The following is a 13,586-nucleotide window of genomic DNA, read 5'->3' on the forward strand; positions in this document are numbered from 1 at the left end:
TGCAAATAACCGCACCTTGTGGCAAAAAATTTGCAGACAGCTAATATGGAGGGATCCCTGTCTTGCAAAGGAGGGCACAAAAAAAGCAAATGTAAACTTGGGAAAAAGGAATAATAAACTGATATTGTCATGAGTCCAAGATAAATGAGGGTAAATACTAATCAGCACACCTACACTATAGCATGGGACCCATACCATTAAAGGACATGCCCAGTGCATATGGATAATGAGCATGCAAATAACCGCACCTTGTGGCAAAAAACTTTTCAAACGGCCAATATGAAGGGATCCCTATTCTGCACAAAAGGGCACAGAAAAAGCAAATGTAAGCTTGGGAAAACAAGAACAACATCAGTCTCATGAACATGGACCACATATAAGTAGCGGGCATTGGCCCAGGTAGCTAAGTCAATTGCTGACCACTAGGTCCAAACTAAACCATTTTTATTGGACATACCAGCACAAAGAGGGGTTTGTGATAATTCCAAGAATATATAATATTCAACACAACAACCCTCAGAAATATATGCGAAATACCAAAAATTGGTCACATGTATGGTACCACAGTAAATTGGCAATACTGGTCTAAAGCTGGACTGGCCAGTGTGAACTGAAAAGGAGTCATACATCCTAACAAGAAATATATTGATGGTCAATCATTGACAAAGTACATATTCAGCCAAGGTCCAGAGAAATTGTTGTAGACAAAAGGATCCATAAAATTGAATATTGTCAATAACCAGTGCAAGCACTGAGATAATAATAATAAGGTCCGGCAAAAATCAGAGTGGTACCTAAGTGCACAAAGAATGGAAAGTACCCCTTGAAAGATAGAGGCCATAGCGAATCCTACATATATGTTGGCAGTCAATCATTAACGAAGTCCATATTCCGCCAGGATCCAGGGAAGATGTTGTAGGACTTGACTGAGCTTGAATGTTGATGATAGCCAATAGAAGCATCAAGGTAATGAGGTCCAACTGTAATCAAGGTAAGTGGCACCTAAGTGCACGACGTATGGAGAATGACCCTTGAAAAATAGACACCAGGACATAAAGATTAGATGCTAGTTTCCAAGATGACAACATATACTTGTCAACGCCAAAGAAAACGAAAATATGGAACTCCCAATTCAACCTAAGAACCCCGTAAATTAAAGCTCTTCATTGAGGCCCTGTGGCGCCATTGACCCAAGGTTAAAAATCCACATAGATTCAATCTGAAGGAGTCGTTTGCATGGATTGCCACCCCTCCCACCATATGGGACCTTCTGTAAACCCATGATGCTGATTTTAGAGGTGGAGCACCCATGGGCTGCCAAATAATGTGCAGCTACCGGGGTGAGGGGCTTACCCTTGCGTTGATCCGTAGCCGCCAGATGAATGGTTGACATATGTTTCTATATTCTCAATTCCTGAGAGGTTTGTCCCACATACGGTTTGCCGCACGGGCAGATGATGACATAAATGACATCCCTTGTCTTGCAGTTAATGTAGTGCTTAAGAGAGTGGATGGTTGAATCTACCGGGTTAAAAAAGGTATTCTTGGTAGGTGTCATGAAAGGACATACGTTGCACCCACCACAGGGAAATGACCCTTTAAGCGTAACCCCCCTGTTTAGTCTGACTGTAGGCCTAGAAAAATGACTAGACGTAAGGAGATCCCACAAATTTGGGGCCCGTCTTGTCACAAGGAGTGGTCTTTCACTAGTAACCTCTGCCATCTGGGCATCAGTCCTGAGAATGGACCAATGTCTAGTGATGATAGTCTTTACCTGGTGCCAACTGTTGTTGTAGTCCGTGATGAATCTGGTGGTGTGGTCAGGATTACGTGGTCTGGAGGTCAATAGTGATGCTTGGTCCTCCCGTCGTGCCCTCTGGAAGGCCGATGATATCACTCGCTTGGGGTATCCTCTTTGCTTGAAGCCTTTGACACTGTTGACTACTCCCTTCTGCTGCAGATCCTCTCATCTCTCGGCATCACAGACTTGGCCCTATCCTGGATCTCATCATATCTGACAGACCGAGCATACAGTGTCTCCCTCCCCCACACCACCTCCTCACCCCACCCCTTGTCTGTCGGTGTTCCTCAAGGCTCTGTTCTAGGACCCCTACTCTTCTCCATCTACACCTTCGGCCTGGGACAGCTCATAGAATCCCACGGTAGGCAGTGTCATCTCTACACTGAGGACACGCAGATCTACCTATCCAGACCGGACCTCACCTCCTTACTCACCAAAATCCCACACTGTCTGCCTGCTATTTCGACTTTCTTTTCTGCTCGCTTTCTAAAACTGAACATGGACAAAACAGAATCTTTCCCTATCTATCAATGTTAATGGCTGCTCACTTTCCCCAATCCCACAGGCCGGGTGCCTCGGGGTGATCCTCGACTCTGCCCTCTCTTCAAAGCCACATATCCAAGCCCTTGCCTCCTCCTGCCATCTCAAACTCAAAAATATCTCCCGGATCTGCGCATTCCTTGACCGCGACACCACAAAAACACTAGTGCATTCCCTTATCATCTCCCGCCTTGACTACTGCAACCTCCTACTCTCTGGCCTCCCCACTAGCACTCTGGCACCACTCCAATCCATCCTACACTTTGCTGCCTGACTAATCTACCTGTCTTCCCGCTATTCCCCGGCCTCTCCCCTATACCAAGCCCTTCACTGGCTTCCTATCGCCCAGAGACTCCAGTTCAAAACCCTTACAATGACATACAAAGCCATCCACAACCTGTCTCCCCCATACATCTGGGACATGGTCTTCTGGGACATGGTCTCCCGGTACTTACCTGCACGCAACCTCCGATCCTCTCAAGATCTCCTCCTCTACTCCCCTCTCTTCTCTTCTTCCCACAACCTCATCCAAAACGTCTCCCGTGCTTCCCCCATACTTTGGAACTCTCTACCACAATATATCAGACTCTCGCCTACCATAGAAACCTTCAAAAAGAACCTGAAGACTCACCTCTTCCGACAAGCCTACAGCCTGCAGTGATCCCCAACCTACTGAACCGCCACACAACCAGCTCTACCCTCTCCTAGTGTATCCTCACCCATCCCCTGCAGACTGTGAGCCCTTGCGGGAAGGGTCCTCCCTCCTTATGTACCTGTATGCCTTGTTTTTCTGCTCATGTTTAATTGTATTTGTCTATCTTTGCCCCCTTTTCACATGTAAAGCGCCATGGAATAAATGGCGCTATAAAAATGTATAATAATAAATAATAAGAATGTCTGTGCGCTCTGATTGGTGCGATCAATGTCATCGTTGATCGCACCAATCAGAGCTGGCCCTGGTGAACCCTGCATTGCTATGCTCCAACCTATGGTCTGGGCTCTTACAGCACCAATTGTAGGCTGACATCAGTGTTTCAGGCAATGGGATTGCCTGAAACACTGAGAAAAGCTGTGATTGGCTGTTCAGAAATCCCGACCATGATATACACACTGCAAATGTCGGGAAAGGGTTAAGAAGTTTAACTACTTTGCACTCATTACCTGTATTAATTGCACCTGTTTGAATTCATTACCTGTATAAAGACACCTGTCCACACACTCAACCAATTACAAATCAATCTCTCCTCTATGGCCAAGACCAAAGAGCTATCTAAGGACACCAGGGACAAAATTGTAGACCTGCACAAGGCTGGCAGGGGCTACAGGACAATCGACAAGCAGCTTGATGAGAAAGCAACAACTGTTGGTACAATTATTAGAAAGTGGAAGAAACACAAAATGACTGTCAATCTTCCTAAGTCTAGGGCTTCATGCAAGATCTCTCATCGTGTCTCAAACATTATGTAAGTAGCACACTACATCGTCATGGATTAAAAACCTGCAGGGCACGCAAGGTCCCTCTGCTCACTGCATCTGATGTCCAGGCCCGATTGAAACTCTCCAGTGACCATCTGGATGATCCAGAGGAGGCCTGGTAGAAGGTCCTGTGGTCAGATGATACAAAAATAAAACTTTTTTGTATCAATTCCACTTGCCATGTTTGGAGGAAGAAGAAGGATGAATACAACCCCAAGAACACCGTCCCAACCATGAAGCATGGTGGGGGAAACATTTTGGTGCTTTTCTGCAAAGGGGACAGGACAACTGCACCGTATTGAAGGGAGGATAGATGGGGGTTTTGTATCGCAAGATTTTGACCCAACAACCTCTTTCCCTCAGTAAGAGCATTGAAGATAGTTTGTTGCTGGATCTTCCAGCATGACAATGGCCCGAAACACACAGGGCAACTAAAGAGTGGCTCCGTAAGAAGCATTTCAAGGTCCTGGAGTGGCCTTGCCAGTCTCCAGACCTGAAATCAATAGAAAATCTTTGGAGGGAGCTGAATCTCAATATTGCTCAGTGACAACCTCAAAACCTGAAAGATCTGGAGCATATATGTATGGAGGAGTGGACCAAAATCCCTGCGTCATTGTGTGCAAATATGGTCAAGAACTACAGGAAAAGCCTGATCTCTAATTGCAAACAAAGGTTTCTGTACCAAATTTTAAGTTTTGTTTATTGTGTGTGTTATTTTCTGGATTTTTTTTTTTAAGATTCTGTCTTTCACTGTTGGAGTGTATCAACAATAAAAATGACAGATCTCTCTATTCTTTCATTTGGTTGTATCATATTTTTAGGTATTTTATTCTTTGTAGTTGGGAAAACTTGCAAAATGGACAGTGTATCAAATACTTATTTTCCCCACTGTATGTGGCTGTACAGTACTGCTTAGCAACACACCGAGACTTTGGCGGGACAGAGCATTATTTGCCTCATTGTACGCAGATTTTCCTAGAATAGTTTGTGGACTCCATATACAGAGACCCCAAGTGCTAGAAGAGCAGAATCCCTCTTCAAGTGACCCCGTTTTGTAAATTATACTACTTTGGGATATTATCTATAGGCGTATTGATGATTTTGACTCAATGGGTGTTTTCCAGCTACAAGCAGCAGTGGATATTGCAAATCTACTACTGTTATGTCCAGCTCGTACCTCTGGAGACACAAACCTGTAGATTAGGCAGGCTCTCATCGCTATGGAAATGCCAAATATTTGGACATTAAATGTGGTTTAGGCACACTGTGGGGCTCAGAAGGGAGGGGGCATTTGGATTTAGGAGCACAGAATTTGCTTAATTTCTTTTGTGAGGCGATAACCAAAGCGTTTTTCCAGAGCCTTAGTGCTTCCATCATAAGGTTTTTTGATCGCTTTATTTTCCGATTTTTGGGAGTCAGAATGAACAAAAAAAACAGCAATTCCGGAATTATTTTTTTTTCATGCCGTTCCGCGTGTGGTAAAATTGATAAAGCAGTTTATTCTTCGGGTCAGTACGATTACAGCGGTACCTCATTTATATTGTTTTTTACGTTTTGTCACTTTCACACAGTAAAAAATGTTTTATAGAAAAAATAATTTATTTTTGCATCGCTTTATTCTGAGATCTAGATCTTTATTTTTTCGCTCATGAAGCTGTATGGTAGATTGGTTTCATTGATACCGTTCTTATTTGCTCTTGCCTTTTTGATCACGTTTACTTACCATGGTCACTTTATGGTAAAACTGACCTGGCAATATGATTCTTTGCTTGTGTCACCATTTTCTGCAATCCATAACGCTTTCAATTTTTGGGATATAGTGCTATTGTGATGGCTTATTTACTGATACCCTTTTGGGGTGGATACGATGTTTTGATTGGCTTTCATTCCAGTGTTACATTATAATTTGATAGATCAGACTTTTACGAATGCAGCGATACCAAATACCGTATGTACTCGTGTATAAGCCAAGACCCCCTAATTTTGACACAAAAAACTTGGAAAACTTAATGACTCGAGTATAAGCCTAGGGTGGAAAATGCAGCAGCTACCGGTAAATGTCAAAAATAAAAATAGATACCAATAAAAGTAAAATTAATTGAGACATCAGTAGGTTGTGTTTTTGAATATCCATATTGAATCAGCAGCCCCATATAATGCTCCATACAGTTCATGATGGGCTCCATAAGATGCTCCATATTAATATTTGCCCCATATAGTGCTGCACAAATGCTGATTATGGCCCCATAAGATGCTCCATAGAGATATTTGCCCCATATAATGTTGCACATGGCCCCATAAGATGCTCCATAGAAATTTTTGCCCTGTTTAATGCTTCACAAATGCTGATTATGGCCCCATAAGATGCTCCATAGACTATTATGCCCCATATGCTGTTGCTGCGATTAAAAAAAAAAAAAAAATCACATACTCACCTCTCGTCGCTCAGGCCCCCGGCACTTGCTATAGTAACCTGTCCCCCGTTCCACCGCCGGGTGCAGCTGTGTCTTCCCCGTCCTCTGCACTGACTGTTCAGGCAGGGGGCGGCGCTCACACTAATCACGTCATCGCGCCCTCTGACCTGAGCGTCACTGCAGAGGACGCGAAAGACGGAGCGGTGCCAACAGTGAAACGGGGGACAGGTGAATATTGCGCACTGCCCCCGTCCTACTCACCTGCTTCTGGCGTGGTCCCTGCACGTCCTTGGTTCTCCGGGCGCTGACAACTTCTTCCAGCGCTGAGCGGTCACATGGTACCGCTCATTACAGTAATAAATATGCGGCTCCACCCCTATGGGAGTGGAGTCGGGTCCATATTCATTACTGTAATGAGCGGTACCATGTGACCGCACCAGGAGCAGGTGAGTATGATTAGACAGCTGCCGTTCCCCCTCCCCTGACGATTCCTGGGAATGACTCGAGTATAAGCCAAGAGGGCCAATTTCAGCTTAAAAAAATGGGCTGAAATTCTCGGCTTATACTCGAGTATATACGGTATGTGTATTTTTATTTTTTTTACTGTTTTATTTTTAATGGGGTAAACCGGTTGTGATTTGAAATTTTGTGGGGTTTTTTAGTATTATCCATATTAAAAAAAAAAATTAATTTCATTTTTATTTAATAGTCCCCCTTAGGGACTTGAAGCTGTGAGTAACTGATCCCTTGAGCATTGCTGATTCACTGCTATGAATAGTGAAAATTGCAAACTCCTATGAGTAACAACTACAGACTGGCTTTCACAGGAGAACAGTTATGACAAGCATGGAGGTCTTCAGCAGACTTCTGCCCCCTTGCTGGCGCATTTTAAATGCTGCTGTCAGAGATTGACAGTGGCATTAAACAGGTTAACAGCCGTGGGCTGACATCACCTCCACCAGAGACTGATAAACGCACATGATGGCTGATTAAATCGGCCATCATCTGCTGGGAAAGATGCAGGCTCAGGGAGCGAGCCCGCAGCAAAGTCAGAGACTTGACATATGACGTAAATATACATCATATGTCATGAAGGAGTTAAGGAATATTAGCAGAATTATGATTGGCAACTATTGATTATTGATTGTGTCTTTGTTACAAATGTGTTAATTTAAAAAAAAAAAACAATAAAAATTCATTGAAAAGAAATATTAGACAGTTTTACTATAATAATGTCATGTGGTTGCATCGAAATGTCAGGAATTTATAACTTCAGTATATTAAACTGCTGAAATTGTTGTGTTTTTAGGAGACTAAAAGATGCGAGGTTACTCAGCTCAGCATCCATATGGACTGCGAAGAGAATTCCGATTTACTGAATCTGATATCTCGGTAAGGTTTAGTTATATGCAGTTATTTGTATACGCTTTTGATCTTCACTTAGAAGTGTATTCTTAGACTTTGTACATATGTGTTTTTGTTTATATATGGTTTTGTCACGAAACCTGAGTGTCATCGAAAGTGTTAGAGGTAGGAAGAGACACACATGCGCGCAGACAGGAAGGTTCCGGGACTCAATAGAATAACGGGGAGAGAGGACAAACTGAGTGTTTTCTGATATTTCCGTGGTCATGAACATGATAGAGCCTAGGGAGTTAGTTATTTCGCTATTTGTTCTCCGCAGTTTTGTCACAAAACCTGATGATGCCAGGAAAGTGAATGAGAATCCTGAAGTCTCATGCACACGTTACTTATTTTTAACTTGCAGATTTAAAACTGCAGCATGTCAATTCTTTTAGAGTTTTTGCTTCAGATTTCTCCTATTCTAATCAGTGTGGAAACAGCTGAAACAAAAACACATGTGAATTTGTGGCAAAAAAAGCGTGTATTTTACACTGCGTTTTTCCTACCAAGAGATGCAGAAATGTTTGCACCAAATACTTAAAAGGAACCTGTCATATCATTTGTAGCATCAATAGTGTCCACCGTGTGTTGTTAGTGATGCATTGTGCATCAATAACACTTTTATTTTCATTAAAATCGCCACTGTAATCCTTGGCAAAAAAGCACTTTATATAGTTATATCTTAGGCCTCTTTCACACTTCCATCTTTCTTTTTCCTTCACAATGCATCGTTTTGTTAAAAAAAAAACGGATCCAGCAAATGTTTCTGCTGGATCGTTTTTTTTCTCATTGACTTGTATTAGCGACGGATTGTGATGTTTCATCCGTCGTGCACTGGATCCATCGTAAAATTGCTGTCCATCAAGCGGAGACAACGCACAAAGGAAAGTGTTTTTTTTCCCTGTATGTCGGAAAATCGCTCAGCGACGGATCCTGCGCTGTCTGTTGTTGGCTATAATGGAAGCCTATGGACGCAGGATCCGTCGCTGACTGTCAAAAGCAGGAATCCAGCGATGGGTGCCGTCTTTTGAAACTGAGCATGCGCGGAAGAATTTCCAGTCAAGAAATTCTCTCTCGCTCTCTCTCTTTTTACTATTGATGCTGCCTATGCACTTTTGGGTAAGTGATCTACGTGAAAGTTCACTTAGTGATTTCCTGTTCCTCCTTATGTTCCCTCTCTCCTTGTTAGGGGAGAAAATGTTCCGCCAAAGCCAAACATAGGGAGTGCGCCGAATGTGGGGAATCGCTCCCAGATGGCCATGACAGAAAGCTATGTAAACCCTGCATACAACGCTTAATTAAGGAAGAAGCCCCTGACCTTACTTCCACTCTAAAGGTTCCTTCACACTGACCAACTTCACAACGATATCGCTAGCGATCCGTGACGTTGCAGCGTCCTGGATAGCGATATCGTTGTGTTTGACACGCAGCAGCGATCTGGATCCTGCTGTGACATTGTTGGTCGGAGCAGAAAGTCCAGAACTTTATTTCGTCGCTGGATCTCCCGCAGACATCGCTGAATCGGCGTGTGTGACGCCGATTCAGCGATGTCTTCACTGGTAACCAGGGTAAACATCGGGTTACTAAGCGCAGGGCCGCACTTAGTAACCCGATGTTTACCCTGATTACCAGTGTAAATGTAAAAAAAAAAAAAAACTTCATACTTACATTCCGGTGTCTATCGCGTCCCTCTGCGTTCTGCTTCCCTGCACTGTCAGCGCCGGCCAGCCGTAAAGCAGATTACAGCGGTGACGTCACCGCTGTGCTTTACGGCCAGCCGGCACTCAGTCAGTGCAGGAAAGCACAGCGACGGGGGACAGACACCGGAATGTAAGTATGTAGTGTTTGTTTGTTTTTTTACATTAGCACTGGTAACCAGGGTAAACATCGGGTTACTAAGCGCGGCCCTGCGCTTAGTAACCCGATGTTTACCCTGGTTACCAGGGGACTTCGCATAGTTGGTCGCTGGAGAGCTGTCTGTGTGACAGCTCTCCAGCGACCACACAGCAACGCTGCAGCGATCGGGATCGTTGTCTAGATCGCTGCAGCGTCGCTAAATGTGACGGTACCTTAAGGGATATAGTTAGACAGGAAGTTAAAGGTTCTATTAAATCCATGTCCCAGAAAACGGATGTCAGGAGAAGCAAACATATTAGGTCCCCAATTTCGGATATGGGGTCGGACTCGGGTGAACTGAGCTCTGATTCCTTTCCGTCATCCTCTTCATTTATAGAGACCGAGTCTGGTCACTCCTGCTTGCCGCTAGACAGAGTTAACCATCTTGATAAAGCGGTAAACAACACAATGGGGATTGTGGAGACCCAGACAGAATGCTCCATGCAGGACATTATGTTTAAAGGCCTAGATCTAAAATCCCGAAGGTCTTTTCCGGTGGTGGATAAGATAAATACATTGATTACAAAGGAGTGGAAAAAACCCGAAAGGAAAGGCTCACTTCCACCGGCATTTAAGAGGAGATATCCATTCAAGGAGGAAGCTTCATCCTCATGGGACAAGGCTCCAAAACTGGACTCAGCAGTGGCCAAGGCGTGTAAAAGGACCTCTCTTCTGTTTGAAGATCTAGGAAATCTAAGAGATCCACTAGATAGGAAAGCTGATGTTTTCCTAAAAGGGGCTTGGGAAACATCAGCAGGATCCCCAACACCAGTTATTGCAGCCACTTGCACAGCACGGTCATTGATGGTGTGGCTTGACCGCTTAGAGGATCAACTCAAGAATAAGGCTCCCAGGAATGAGAGCCTATCCTCCCTACCTATAATTCAGGCGGCAGCAGCTTTTCTGTCAGACGCGTCAGCAGATTGTTAAATTAGCTGCCAGATCTTCAGCCGTTTCTAACGCAGTCCGTAGAGCTCTATGGATTAAATGTTGGCCAGGAGATTTGCAAGCCAGATCAAAACTGTGTAGCATTCCATGTGGAGGGGCACATTTATTTGGACCGTTTCTTGATGAACTATTAGAAAAGTCGGGCGATAATAAGAAACGGTTCCCTTACCTAGGAAGACCCTCTTATAGACGGGATTACAATAAAGCATGGTTTAGCCGCAGAAGGTCGAATAGAGAGAGACCCAGATGAGATAATAATAGAAGGAAAGGTAGAGGATATATGTTTAATACCTCTCGGGACTGTAAAAAACCTCAATGACTGCCGGACAAGGTTTCAGCCTTCTATCCTGCCTGGTTACAAATTTCCAACAGTCCATGGATTCTCAGCGTTATTGAAACTGGCCTAAAGTTTGAGTTCCAAAGGATTCCTCATGATAAATTTACTTTAACACCCATCCGTTCTTCTTCTGCAGAACAAATGGCACTAGAGTCGGAAGTTCAGGAACTTCAGAAAAAAGGGGTTCTGATCAAAGTGCCCGCGGTACAAAGAGTTAAAGGGTTCTACTCCCCTCTCTTTCTTGTCAAAAAACCTGACGGATCTTTTCGTACCATCATTAATTTGAAAGGCCTGAATACATTTTTGCTGGTCCCGTCTTTTAAAATGGAATCTGTAAAGACTGCAATAAAACTTCTCTTTAGCAATTGCTTTATGGTTGTCCTAGATCTAAAAGACGCCTATTATCACGTCCCGATACACGTAGATCACCAACAGTTCCTTAGGATGGCGGTTTCACTAAACGGCTCAGTACAGCACTTACAATATCGTGCACTACCCTTCGGAGTCGCGGTTGCACCCCAGGTTTTTACTAAAGTCATGGTAGAAGTTCTGGCACACCTTCACGAACAGGACATATTAATAGTTCCCTACCTAGATGACTTATTGATTGTGGGACATTCAGAGTCACATTGCAAAAACCAATTGGAGAAGGTGACATCCGTGTTACACAAATTGGGATGGATTATTAATTTAAAAAAATCTTGTCTACAACCTTTAAAAGTTCAGGAGTTTCTGGGTCTTACCATAGACTCCAGTCGGCAGGAGTGTCGTCTGCCGGATTCAAAACTGGATGGTATCCAGCGACTAGCAACCAGAATGATTAATAATCCATCAGTCTTTGTAAGAGGGGCAATATCACTATTGGGTTCACTCACATTGTGTATTCCGGCGGTTCTCTGGGCTCAATATCATACCAGAACACTACAGTGGGACCTTTTACAAAATTCCCGTCACCTAAAAGCTCATCTTGACAGTAAATTTTCATTGTCCGTTGAATCTATTCAATCACTACATTGGTGGACACACGTACCAAATTTACGTAGGGGGTTCCCTGGACAAATCATATAGCTCGGATAATAACTACAGATGCTAGCAGGGGATTGGGGGCACACTTGGAAAGTAGTTGGGTCCAGGGGCTGTGGTCTCAGTCCGAACAGAGTTTGTCATCCAATCTAAAGGAGTTATTAGCGGTAGAATGCGCTTTAAGTAGTTTTCTTATACCCCTACAGGGTCGGCACGTCAGACTTTTTTCCAACAACCAGGTAACCGTAGCCTACATTAACCATCAAGGAGGTACTCGGTCCGGTTCATTAATGGAGGTCGCGGATCGTATTTTTCAGATGGCCAAAAATCATCTACTATCACTTACGGCTCTTCACATAAAAGGGAAGTACAATATCATGGCTGACTATCTAAGCCGCAACCAACTCAGACAGGGAGATTGGACACTAAACTCATCCATCTTCAATCAGATCATACAATTGTGGGGTTGTCCAGACATAGATCTCTTTGCCAACTGAGGAAACAGAAAGCTACATCGATTCTGCTCCTTAAACCCCAGAGACAATCCGTATGCAGTAGACGCTCTTCTAATCCCATGGCACTTCAATCTCGCCTATGCGTTTCCCCACTCTGAACTTAATCCCAATAGTTCTGAGGAAAATTCAGGAAGACGGAGCCCGAATAATCCTGTTAGCCCTGTTTTGGCCCAGAAGGTCATGGTTTCCTTGGCTGAGGAAGATGTCCATTTCCCAGCCATGGATTCTTCCAGAAATACCAAATCTCCTCTCCCAGGGCCCAATCCTCCATCCACGAGTGGCCAATTTACATCTAGCGGCGTGGAATTTGAAAGGTCGTTACTAAGGGGAAGGGATTTTTCGCGGGACCTGGTAAATACATTACTTAAAAGTAGGAAAATTTCTACAACAAACATTTACATTAGGATTTGAAGAAAATTCTTATCAGTTTCAGAAACACGGATTGATCAGGAACCCTGTATTAACCAAATTTTAGAATTTTTGCAAAAAGGGTTAAATATGGGCCTAGCCACAAGTACGCTTAGGGTTCAAGTATCGGCTCTAGATGCACTATACAAGAGAAATTTTGCCAGCAATCATTGGATAGTCAGATTCTTCAAGGCAGTTATGAGATCTAGACCAATCATTAAACAAAAAGTAGTTCCATGGGACCCAAATCTTGTTCTCTCAGCTTTAACGCAAGCTCCATTTGAACTTATTGATGATGCCTATCCCTGAAAACAGCTCTCTTAGTTGCGCTTACATCCACGAGAAGGATTAGTGATATTCAAGCTTTGTCCAGACAGCCTCCGTACATGCAGTTTAGGGAAGATAGAGTTATTATGAGACCTGATCCTGTTTATTTTCCAAAGGTAGCCTCAAAATTTCATAGGTTACAAGAGGTTGTTCTTCCCTCATTTTGTCCTAATCCAACTAATGATAAGGAACATAAATTTCATACTTTGGATGTTAAAAGATGTCTTCTTAAATATATTTCAGCTACAAAAGCTTGGAAAAAAGATAATTCCTTATTTATATCCTTCCAGCGAGTTAGAAAGGGACTTAAAGTATCTAAAAACACACTAGCTAGATGGATCAGGGAGGCAATATCTCTGGCTTATACAGCAGGTGGCATGGAGATCCCAGAAGGTGTTAAAGATCATTCCAGTCAAGCTGTGGCCACATCTTCGGTGGAGAGATCTGAAGTGTCGATTGAAGACATTTGTAAGGCGGCCACATGGTCTTCTCCTTCT

General features: G+C 43.5%; 1 protein-coding gene across 1 annotated transcript in view; it reads left to right on the forward strand.

The window, feature by feature from the left end:
* Positions 1-13,586, forward strand: part of CENPP (centromere protein P) — a 406,761-nt gene that overhangs the window by 23,168 nt on the left and 370,007 nt on the right. The window contains exon 5 of the mRNA XM_069736923.1: positions 7,541-7,623. Coding sequence (XP_069593024.1) covers positions 7,541-7,623 — 83 coding nt within the window. The remainder of the gene's footprint in view (positions 1-7,540; positions 7,624-13,586) is intronic.

The sequence above is a fragment of the Ranitomeya imitator genome, chromosome 8, assembly GCF_032444005.1.
Source record: "Ranitomeya imitator isolate aRanImi1 chromosome 8, aRanImi1.pri, whole genome shotgun sequence".
NCBI lineage: Eukaryota > Metazoa > Chordata > Amphibia > Anura > Dendrobatidae > Ranitomeya > Ranitomeya imitator.